Consider the following 12350-nt stretch of genomic DNA (forward strand, 5'->3'; position numbering starts at 1 on the left):
AGCCAAGCACATAACCCCCTGTAAAAAGTTGTTTGCTCTTGAGTTGAAAACATTTGAAACAGTACAGACTGAACAAACCAGATGTTGGTCGGGCAGATTTTGATACCTTTGGACAAAGCCAGGCTAACTGTTCCCCCCCCCATTTCCAGTGTTTATGATAAACTACGCCAACTCGCTGCTGGCTATATTGATCTAACTCTTGGCAAGAAAGCGAATAAGCGGATCTCCCAAAACACTGAACCAATCCCCAATCCTTTAGATAAAAAGTGTTATGTCCACATTTTGGCATTTTAAAGTATTCCGGGTTATTAAAGCCACACCAGAACTAACCTGTGGTCCTGGTTTCCCATGGATGCCTGGTAACCCTGGCGCCCCCTGGATGCCCTATTCAATAAAAACAAAACACATAAAAACTAAGACAGACAGTCAGACAGGATTCAGAAGCAGAAAAGCACTGATTTCTTTTCTCGGGAAACAGACATTAGACATGCATGAGTCTGCTCAGGATTGTGTTATCTCTTGGGGCCACTCTCTTCTATGATGGGTTAGATTTTGCTGACACAGAGAGACAAATGAGGAGGGTTAACATAAGAATTTCCATAACCTGGACAGCAAACATCTGGCTAAGTCATTTTACAAAGACAGTTCTGCAGCTAAGTCTGTGTAACTCGGGATATGTTAGTATTGGAGGCTGCGTGCAGGACAGGGGCTGATGAGGTTGGAGAATGGGGAGGGAGATGATATGTGAGCATTTACAGCGTGTACAAATGTGTTGCAGAGGTGATCTACCTTGTCTCCTTTGTACCCAATCTCCCCTTGGTCGCCAGGAATCCCAAGTTCACCCTGACGGAGAGAGGAGGAGGAGGAGACGAACACACGCAGGAAGACGGACGAGGTATGGACAGAGAGAAAGAAAAAATAGAAGAACATTAGGGGGAGCTGTAACTTTCCACTATGTCAATCGCATTCAGCTTTCTTCAACAGACAATTCTCATTAGCAGGCTGTACATTATGAGCATTCATACACAATGAATGTAGTTCACTGCATTAGCCAAGTTTTTCATGTGGTGTCAATCTGTCTGATAGCGATTGCTCCATTCTGTTATCACACATGTTTTACAGACTGAGCCAGTATTCGACAAATTAGTGATAACAGAGTATTAATTATTTTAGCTCTGAGCTGCAGAGCTTCAGTTCAAATACAAAGCGTTAAGCGCCTAATGTTAATTTAATCTTGTACACAGAACACTCAGAAAAAAATGTTAAGTAAGTAAATGAGGCAGTTTGAATCAGGCACATTCTTAACATCGTTTCTGCCACTGGCAGATTTGGTACTTTGTGCTTTTATCTCCTTCAGGCTCAGTCATTCAACTGCGCATTGTTCTGGTTTTAGCAGGAGAAATGTCAGCCAACTGCAGTAAATACAGACTGATTGCTTAAGAATTTACTGCTGGCCTTCTGCTTCAATCCAAAAAAATTATATCTCTGTCAACATCTTCAGATACTGTTGCAGAGACCTTTAAAGCACCTCCCAAAAACTCACTTTGTCAAAGTGAGAACAGACATAGAGGATCTCAAAAACTCATCTATCTTCTGGCATTGTCGTGATAATTTGTTACTTTTTCCAATCATTATTGTCTGTTTTTATCTGTGTTTTCTATACAGAAGACACTTATAAAACTTATTTATAAAGTACTTTGTAAGTCTATTATTTAAAGGACTACTTCATTCAATGGCCTCCCAGCTGACTGCCTAAAATTAAAGGTGGGGTAGGAGTAGTTTCCTACAGTAGATTTAATCAAAATGGCAAAAGAAAGGACAAATATTCATGTTTTAAACAACTTGCAACACTCATCAAAAATTTGTATCAGTGTGGTTGAAGGTGGGACCTGATGAAAGCATGCTCTATCTCTAAAGGTTAGACAGAAGTTGCTACAGGAGGATGCAAAGGTGTACATTTTAATCACATGCTGCTCAAACACAGGCCAATAACAGGAATATTCAGATCACCTTATCACCTTTCAGTCCTGCTTCTCCTGGGTTTCCGGGCACCCCCTGGAACAAGCACAGGCAGAAGGGTTAGAAAGGCAACCCCCTAAGGACAAACTTCACCTAAAGTTCATCCTCATGGATACACACTGATGTCACAAAGATATTAACCAGCAGCTTATCCAAACTCCGATCTCCAGCCGAGCTTATTTTCCATTCGCTTGGTTAATATCACACATCAAATAAAGACAAGGCAGTCCAAACAAGACAATGCAAGAGAAGACAGTGAAGGCAAAAGGTTTCCATCTGCGTGTGTGTGAAATTACTTTCAGTCCATTAGGTCCTGGAGGGCCCATCTCTCCCACAGGCCCCATATCACCCTGATGCCAGAGGAGGGGATAAACAAGAAACATATCCATATTTAGTGATATTACATCATAAAGTACAGATAAACACAAGGCTCAGGCCCCTTGACATTCACACACACCATCTCACTTTGGGATTGAGCAAATGTGATTAAATTAATTGTCTTTGCTTCCAGATTATCAATGCAGCGATCACATTGCACATAACACAAAACAATGGATGATAATATATGACCCATTTTGGGATGGATGAATAGATCTGGCAGTCAGAAGCCAAGCTCGTGCTTCATCTGAAGCCTGAATCAAAGGGTGGCCTTGGCTCAGTGTATCAAATATTTGTCTCTCTGAATAGTGTACTATCTGCATGTGTGACAAGAGACGATATGTCGCAAAGATGCCCCTCACTTAATTTGGTAAAGATAGTTTGAAAGTAGAAAGTTTCTTCTTCCATAGTTAGGAAAATCAAATGCAATCTAACGCCTGAGAATGAAGTCGTATGCCATTAGAGTGATTTGCCTCTAAAAACAACAGTATTTGTATTATGGCTCCACTGCTGCAAGGCTCTAAAGGGTTCACTCATACTTAACTGTTTCTATCAACAGCATATTTCCTGCTCGCAAATCGCAAGAAATGCATGAAGAAACACAATCTCCTGTAGAATGTCTTCAATTGAATTCAGGTTTGTGGATTTGTTATCAGTGTCTGCTGCAGTGGCACCCAGGTTCAGTCACTGAGCAACTATAAGAACTTTTCCAACCTCCATCATGTCAAAGCACAATAATAATAAGATGATGGTTTGTGGATGCAGCCCAGGGTTTTTAGTTCATACTGATATTTCATCTGTTGAATGCAACAAGTGGGAGAAATTAAGACAGACAGAGAGAAACTAAAAAAAATAAAGGTGATATGGCTGCTTGTAAAAGGAATACTTTATCTCTTCTATTTTCTGAATTTTGACTTTCTCTTCTTCAACAGCGGCCAGCCTTCACCCAAAGCTGCGGGCCTGCAATCCCCAGAGGATGGTGTTTGTATTTTTATATCCTTGAAGTGCAGCTCAGTGCTGCGCTCGTGTACTGTACATTATAGCATCGGATCAGATGGACGCAGAGGACACAGAGCCAAGAGCAGAGCTGTAATCAGAGAGTTCTCCAATTACAGGCCTACTACCACCACCGGTGGCCCAGAATAGACCGGGAGGAGCGGCAGCGACGGGTGAAGACGGGACACGACAAGAGAAACCAGGGAGACATTATAATCAGATGCAATTATGTGGCTGTCGGGCTGGGCAGGCTTGGAGGGCAAGGTGATGGGTGGGGGTGTGGGTGAGGGCGGAGGCAGGGGGGGCAGTTCCTGTCCAAAAATAGTTAATAAGAGGGAGATTCAAGAGGAGAACAGGATGCATTGTTGGAGTCTGTTTGATTGATCGAACTGTTAATAAATAAAATGTTTGTCATGAGAGAAGTGATATGAATGAATTACATAATACAGGCTTTAACTTTGTCCTCCATCTCGGCGTCCTATAACCATAATTTCACTATTTTAAATATGTTTACAATGATAAAAAACCTGCACATAGTGGTTAGTTTCTCACCAAACTGGCTGGCAATGTAAATGATGAGCGCTAATTGAGGGTGTTTTTTCAATTAGGCAGGCATATTGGGTTTCATTTAAACACAGTCCTTCGAAGCTATGTATTTGTGGAGTACGTGTGGGAAAAGAGGATGTTTGAATTGACGGCAGCAAGCAGACTACACACAGAAACACACAAACTACTACTTACAATAAGTCCAAGAACTCCGTTTGGACCGGGGGCTCCCATGTCACCCTAGTCAGAGAGGAGGAGAGAGACTCAGTGAGATGAAGGGAGAGGGAGAAGGAGCAGGTTTTGTGGGTTATTGGTTTTTTTTAAACAAACATGCTCAGATGAGTGGCTCAGTGTTCATCGCAGCTTATGAGAGGGGGCCGTGTGCATGTGTGTGTGTGTGTGTGTGTGTGTGTGTGTGTGTGTGTGTGTGTGTGTGTGTGTGTGTGTGTGTGTGTGTGTGTGTGTGTGTGCGCGTGTGTCTGAGGTAAAGGTGGAGGGGGATGTGAGCCTATCGTCCCCCTGTGGCTCTTTCAAATATGCAGGTTCGTTCTACCTCAAAAAATGAAAGACAGAAAGAGACAGACTTTTATAGACATTCGGCGATCCCGAAGGATGTATCCTAATGATGGAGATCCTTTTGTTCTCTAGCGCCGCCAGCAGGTCACAGTTTTACATTTATCCAGTGACATATCCTCAACACTTATCACCAAGCATTTATCGTTTCAAGACAATTTGTTATAGTGATTCTTGACTTTTCCTCTAGCGCCACCATGAGGTTGACTTTTTTAGTTAAACGTCTCAAAAAATATGGGATGGTTTGGTAAATTCATGTTAGCCTGGTGTTACCAGACCAAATTCACTGCAAGAATTGTATGGGTCAGGCCACGCTCCATATGTAATCGTCTTTAGTCGTTGCATCAATGGGGGCAGACCTGGGGTTCATTTTGAAACTATTAGCGTTGACCACCATATGCGCTGAAAGTCTACCACTGCTGCAACTACATTTACAAAAACACGCTTGAATTAAGGGTCATCACACTTAATCACCGACACTGGTGACTGATTGATTCCTCAAATGATTCATTATTTAGTCATCCCCTGACTTTTCATCTACCACCATCATCACTGGTTTATGACAATATACCAGCAAAACTAATGACCTTCACATCAACCTCACCAGTATTTTATCTGCGTATAATTAGCAAATGTTAGCATGTTAAGATGCTAAGCTAAGATACTGCTAAACACAGCGTGTAAGCATTCTCTTTGCATATTTATATTAGGATGAAGTACAGCTTCATAAAGCAATAGTGTGGCTACAGACTCAAGGAGGTTACATTTTCAGTGTTGTTTGTTTATCTGCCAGCAAGACCACGGAAAATTACCAGCCCAACTTTCATAAAACTTGGTGTAAGGGGGGTGCATAGGACAAGGAAGAACACAACTTATTTTTCACAGTTATTAACATTGTGAGAAGGGAATTTGGCCTACAAAAAGACATAGGTCTTAAAATCTAGTATATAATATTAGATCAATAGAAAGTTCAAACAAGTTCAATAGAAACGAAACATCACAATTCATATTCACGGACGTAACTAGCCCTCTGGGATACACATGTACATGCTCAAACTGAACACAGCAAGCAGGCATTAAGGAGCAATCTGGAACAGTGGTTTCGTAGCTGAGAACCGGTACTACTGTAACATCTTTCACTTTTGTTTTGCAGGAGTAAAACACTCCAAACTTTCTTCTCTCACATGTAGACATACCAAAGTGTGGTGCAGAAATAAATAAAACTTATCATCTTGTAGTCAATAAGCCTGTTGTGCAGATTATTGAAAACATAGACCAGCATCTGACAAGTTTAATACGTCATTTACACTGTGGAAGAAAAGCCTCCGGGCTAAGAGGATTTATTAGCAGTTCAGTTGGCTGATCAACAAGACTGAACCTTTGGAAAAGTCAGAGATGTGTGAGTGAATGGGTTGTTCAAACATGAATGAGCTGTGTGTGTATTGTGTAATTCAGAGTGTCAAAGAACAACTTGCTGACTTGCTGTGTTTTTATTTTAGACTTTTCCACTGTGACTGATGAAGTGTCACATTTATAAGAATGACAGTGAATGTCCTGAAATAACCAAAATGCTGAGATCAAATCTTTTGACGTCTTCCATATGGAGAGAACCCCGCTCCAGACTCTGTTTACTGGCCTATCGTTATGGAATTGGGAACCAGCACTCAAAATGACATCCTATTACATCGTTCACTATTGTTGGATATCACCTCCTAATAATACTGTATGTGTGTGTTGGTGGCCAGTTTACAGCGGTGACTGGAAAAGGCAGCATTTCAAACTGGTCCCTCTTTAACACTGCAGGTTTTTAAGACCGAGGGCCAAGTAAAAGTATCTACAACGGAGGAGGGAATGGGATGAAATTAAATACAGTAGTAAAGCTCGTCCAGAGCAACTTCAAACATCACCGTATAACAGGAAAACTGCTGGACTGCCAGATGATTTAACCACCAACACTGCCAAAATATCACAGCACTAAAACACCAGGGGAGTGTGTTCGTGTGCGGGTAAGTGAAACCACTGCTCTGCGTTTGGATATATGAGCATGTAGATTTGTTATATATTTAGGAGTGTTTGAGTAACTGAGCGTGCGACATACTGGCTCTCCATCTGGTCCAGGTGGTCCTCTCTCCCCAAAGTCCCCCGGAAACCCCTAAAAACAGAGAGAGCAACTTTTATGTTTTGCTGCACACAAACAGTGACACAAACTCAGACATCCAGTAAAATTCATGTCCTCTTTCTTGACATGTCTGCTTTCTTAAATCTGTAAAATAATTTTTTTTGGGACATGTTGGCTCATCAGAAATTTGTGAAGGCAACATTTGTGCATTTATTTAGCAAAGCACTACTATTCATTAGAGTAGTGTTTCTGGCTATCCAGAAGTCTAATATTAACTTCTTTCTGCTCTGATTTTGGTTTTCACGAACTCCTGATAGAAAATCAGGTGCTGAGCAGGTAGTGCAGAGTTGCTTTTTAGAGCTTTGTCACTGACATTTGCCTGATGCAGCAGAACAGAACGAGAAAGAACTGTGGGAGAGAACCAAAACAGTGACTTTACGGACCAGAAAACCTAAACAACAAGCTGAAAGAGACTGTAAATCTCCTTCGAGGCGAGAGGAACTGCACCGTGGGAATAATTCTTGGGTTTCATGACCACAGGTTATGTGATGCATTGTAAATATCAGAATAATTTGGTAATAGTCGCTTTAATGTACAGTAGACGGTTAAAATGCAATGGTAAATACATTGTGCAAATACTACTGCAACAATAACACAGAAATGTCACATTTTCACTGGAGAAGGGTATGTCTACGTTTTGGTCCTTCAGTCCCGCCAAAGTAAACATAGAGTAAATCATTATGTCTTTAACCATAGAGTCAAGTTCGCAAAGGACATTTTCACAAATTCTGCTGACTGTTACACAACCAAGAGTGCTCTGCTGTAATAGCACAGCAACTACAATCACTTCCCCGAGTCAAATATAACATTAAACATAAACTCATTTGAAATATGCACAAAATAAAAGCATAATGACCCTTTTAAAAGCATTAAATCTATCAGCTGCAGTGTGAGTCGCCAACTGTTCTACTTCGGCTGAGTACACTTTCTAAATGCAACAAGAGAAGCCAAGCAATTACTCTGTCCATTTAGCAGTAAGTGGGAAGCTAATCTGAGCTATGCTAACAGTTGTGTGGTGCAGCAAAGAGAAACCACATCTGCAGAGAGCACGAGAGCCAACGCACTTTAAAATCGAGACCATTCAGAAACATTCATAATGGTTGGGTTCTGCTGTTCTGACCTCAATGCATTGTTTCAGAAAGCTAATTACCGTTAGCTCCAGAAAATGTCAGTTATTTCTGTAAGAGCAGAGATGATTTCGATATACAGCATGTATATTTATTTTAATCTCTGATTCAGTTTACGAATACGGTCTGCTGTCTCAATGTAACTCTTTGTATTTGAGTTTTTTGCTCATTTCCTGAAGAAAATCTGTGATTTTGCCATTTTGATGTCATAATAATAAAATAATAATAAATCCCTGAGATTGATTCTGTGTAAATATTCACCTGTCTTCAATCTAATCTAACATCCCATCAGGTCAATGAGGCGATTTTAGCTGCATAAGAAGCTCTTTTCTGTCCCTACCAGGCTTCTGGAGCAAGTTTAAACTCCCCAGAAAACATTTTAAAGTAGGGTCAGTGTTATGCATGAACCTGCTTTATAGTTTTAAGAAATTGAGCACGCTGGGACAAGCATGACAGTGAAATCTATGAAGTGTAACAGTGACCCAAAAGATGAATCGTACACAGCTGTCACTGCTGCTGTACAAACTGAGGACAAATGTGGGAATCGCGCCTTTGCCAAGTACTTTAAAAGCCTTTGAGGGCAGTCATATGAGCTTTTAGTGTATTTCTGCTTTTACATGATGTCAGACCACTGTGTTTGTTCGTCTGCTTCAAACTCAAGTAGGATCAAACAGCAGCAGCACTGAGTTTGATGTAAATGAATTGCAACATAAAGAGAACGGCCAACAGACAAACATTGCTGAACAGATATATGCAAAAAAAAACTTAGGGTGAAATGGAAAACTGTTGGCAAAACACACGGAAACTTTTTATGCTCTTCCCTGTTTTAGATATATCTATTCCCTCATCACTCTTAAGTAGATCACGCTGCGTGTGTATGTGTGTGTGTGTTTCCTCGAACGACTACAAGCGCTGCAGTTATGGCCATTAAAATGTCTGGCTCAGGTTCATGTGGTTCCTCTGTTCTTGCTCCTCCATCACGGAGGAGAGGGATGATCTCTCAGGGATCATCTTGTTAAGTGTCCTAGCTTTCCATTTTCCATGAAGGAGCGCTGAAATCAGAGGACAATGATGGTGATATGCCTGTTTTCCAGTTATATTTACAGGCCGGTTAGCCTACAGAGCAATGCTATACGTATAAATAATGTTTCATTGTTTTCCTTTCTGCCTTGAAAAGCAGAAATGCTTCAGTTACACAATCATTCACAATGTGCCTCAAGCAGGAAAAGACTAAGATGTGATGACAGCACTTCAATTTGAGTGCTTTTAGTTTTTTTAAAAATAAACTTAACAAGGTTTTCATGGCAGAAACGGTGTCTAAAAAAACTGCGAGTGAGTCTTATGATCCAGCCCTACTTGAGTGAAGAGAACACACACACACACACGACACAAAAATCAAACGCAAACAAAGCCTTACAAATGGTGAATTTGCATCCACAGCTACTTCATGAACATTTGCCTAATTACAGAATAAGCCTCACTTCTAAAAGCCTCACACTAAGCAGACACCAGCTCGCGTGTGTTCAGATGCTTTGGCCTATAAATGCCTTATTTACTGAAAAGCCAATAAGCAACAGCTGCAGAATGATCTCAGCAGTGTGTTTTCAGGGTTACACACTCTTTCTGAAACACTCCGTTAAACTGACTTTGAACACTATCTGACACACACAACAGAAATTGACTGCTTCCTCCAAATGGCTCGGCTCCATGCTGGGGGAGGGAGGGGAAAGGGGGGATGAGGACCAAAGGCCCTCTACTCCAACAAAAGCCTTTTTCTTGTTGCAACCAAGACCCCGACATGCGGCTGGTGGGACTCCACTGTACTCAGGCTGCCGTTAACCCTTCCAACAGCCATGGAAATACTGAGCTGACTCAAACAATGACGTAAATGCAGACCGTATAAATTTTCACATGTGTAGGTGTTGGAGTCTGTTCACCCAAAGATCTCCACATGATCCAAATAAAGGAATTGTTTATAAAACTACAATGCATTTTATATAAATTCCTCACTGGAGTGGGGGTGGTGAGCATGCAGCATTAAGAATCTGTAATCAAATCAAATTTTGTATCAAAATGGTAAAAATATTGATTTGATTTTCCAATTTTTGAAAAAAAAAAAAAAAAAAAATAGATGATACATTCAAAGTCAACACTTCCAGCACAATTCATCACACGTTGTAAAGATTATCTGTAAAGTATGTTGAGACAAAACTTTACCGGCCTACCCATCTTGCCCCTCTTCCCTGGTTCGCCGGGGATGCCCTAAAAATCCAAACAAGCGAGAGCGGAGGTAGAACAGAAAACAGAGCAGAAAGGTTAGGGAAGACAGAAAAACAGAGAAGAAAGAGCCAGTCAGACATTATGCAAAAACCCATATCAAAACCAAAATATATAATGCTCTTGGGAATAACTGATTCAAGCCCAAATCACAATTAAAAAGGCATCGCTGTAAGCCGCTCTCATCTCCTGCTTCAACAGATGTGAGGAGCAGCTGAGTGCAGCCTATCTGAAGTTATCACAGCCTATTATGAGGGATTTAAACCTCCATCTCCTACATTTAGATATAAAATGAGTTTCACACCGTCTATTATATGTGCAGCTAAAGGTATGAGGCATTTTGCTGGCTGGCAGTGGAAGGGGGTCCTGATTACAGCCAGCCCGGCCTGCGCTGACGCAACCCCCTGGATCATGTCATAAGTAGGCTAATCGCTCCATGTTTTAGAGGCCGTACAGAAGGAGGAGGCCTTGATGAGTTCAGGCAGTTCAAAGGCTCTAACAGGGGGCTTTTATCATATGAGTCATCAACACTCCCACACGGCTACATGCAGCATCTCAGACAGCTGGGGAGCATTTCTCGCATTTATAACAACAAGACAGCTGAATGAAATGGCAGGAGAGGCTCTGCTGTCATCTCATAGGGATATTAGCCAGGTTCATTTGGTCACTGTACACTTCTAAAAGTATTAAGTGAAAATACATGTGAAAAGGAAACTCACTCTTTCGCCATCAGGCCCAGGCAGGCCAAAAAGGCCCGGGATTCCAATAAAACCCTGCAGGAGAGGAGAGGAGGGAGGATGACATGACAAAGGGGAGAGAGGAGGAATATGGACGTGAGTGTCTGGATGCTATAAAAGCAGCAGCAGCAGCAGCAGCAGCAACTCCCATCGGCTCTACTGCTGGGTTTCAGGGGCAGACGGTCCACCATGGATAAAGGTGGGCTTCCATGAAGAACCAAGCCATGAGGCAAGTGTATATGCCCATGGACTGCATGGTGCTGGCTTCCACGATGTAGTCCAAGGGCACATACCCTCACGCCAGGGATCTCTGAAGATAGCCAGGACATCCCACTGGGCTGTCAGTGCAGTGGAGACGACACACAGGAGGAAAACAAGCACAAACACCATACAGTTGAACACCACCGGGGGGAACGGTCGAGATGCTTGCTGCAGGCGAGCGTGAGTCGAGCGAGTTTACACAATATGGAATATGCTGCAAAAGAGAGGGCAGAATATGTAGAAAGGTGACCCAGTGAGAGAGAGAGAGAGAGAGAGAGAGAGAGAGAGAGGGAGAGAGAGGGGACTCCAATGCCTCCTTAAGACAGCAGGGCCTCATACAGAGCTAAAACAGGAAATTCCAGCCAGTGGGGGCAGGGGAGGCTTTGGAGCAGCCAAGGGAAGCTGATAAAGAACCTTTATTGGAAAGCAACATAAAAATCTGTTTGTGTCGGTGAGGTTGTGTTTCTTTGTTTGTGTACCTAAAGGGTGTGTGTTTGTGTGTGAGGAGGCTTATCAACGGCCAGTCTTTCAGTAAGTGTCTGCGTACAGTAGCACAATATTTACATTACAAGTGAGTGTATAGCATACTATTAATCGTGCTACACTGCTTGTGTGTGTATGAATGTGTTTATGTGTGCGGAGGAGGATGCTGGTGCACCTAAGTATACACGCATGCTTCCATACATGCATGCATTCGGATGTTGTTGCATCAGAGTGTACATACATGCTGTCATGCAGCACTATAATTAGAGCAAAAAGTATCCCTAATTAAACAGCTTTCTATGTGTTTGAAATTAGATTCACAGCCTTCCTCTATAAATATTGTTAAGTAAAACAGTAAACAGCTTTGCCTTTAAGCATATTCCATGATCCTGTCAATGCATCAATGTTTCTCATTTAGATGGATAAAATCAAACATGAGCAGCACATTTGTAGGGAAGAAGTTGAGTGTCCTTACCCGAACGCCTTTAGGCCCTATTGGTCCTATAGGTCCTGGTAAACCCTGAAAAACAAAGAGGACAACTTTATTTTAACAGCCAAACACTTTTACTAAAATATAGCTAAAACAATTTGCCTGTATTATAATATTTAAATAAGGTGATGCAATAGAGACACATGTCCTGAAATGCTACTCCATGCTAAACACCAGTAACCCTCCGTAGAGGGAGAGGACACAATAACAGGTACTCCTGAAAATGATATTGCAGTACATGTCTATACAGCAGCTAAGCAATAGATGCTCATGGTAATTTCTGA

General features: G+C 41.7%; 1 protein-coding gene across 1 annotated transcript in view; it reads right to left on the reverse strand.

The window, feature by feature from the left end:
* Window positions 1–12350, reverse strand: part of col27a1a (collagen, type XXVII, alpha 1a) — a 67502-nt gene that overhangs the window by 20620 nt on the left and 34532 nt on the right. Inside the window, exons 10-18 of the mRNA XM_069715698.1 lie at window positions 12052–12096; window positions 10815–10868; window positions 10036–10080; window positions 6611–6664; window positions 4135–4179; window positions 2316–2369; window positions 2011–2055; window positions 790–843; window positions 331–384 (exon numbers count right to left, since the gene is read on the reverse strand). Coding sequence (XP_069571799.1) covers window positions 331–384; window positions 790–843; window positions 2011–2055; window positions 2316–2369; window positions 4135–4179; window positions 6611–6664; window positions 10036–10080; window positions 10815–10868; window positions 12052–12096 — 450 coding nt within the window. The remainder of the gene's footprint in view (window positions 1–330; window positions 385–789; window positions 844–2010; window positions 2056–2315; window positions 2370–4134; window positions 4180–6610; window positions 6665–10035; window positions 10081–10814; window positions 10869–12051; window positions 12097–12350) is intronic.

This window comes from Brachyistius frenatus, unplaced genomic scaffold (genome assembly GCF_029030835.1).
Source record: "Brachyistius frenatus isolate BFR_SWC_R1_liver_20210118 unplaced genomic scaffold, ASM2903083v1 Contig_146, whole genome shotgun sequence".
In the NCBI taxonomy this organism is placed as follows: Eukaryota; Metazoa; Chordata; class Actinopteri; family Embiotocidae; genus Brachyistius; species Brachyistius frenatus.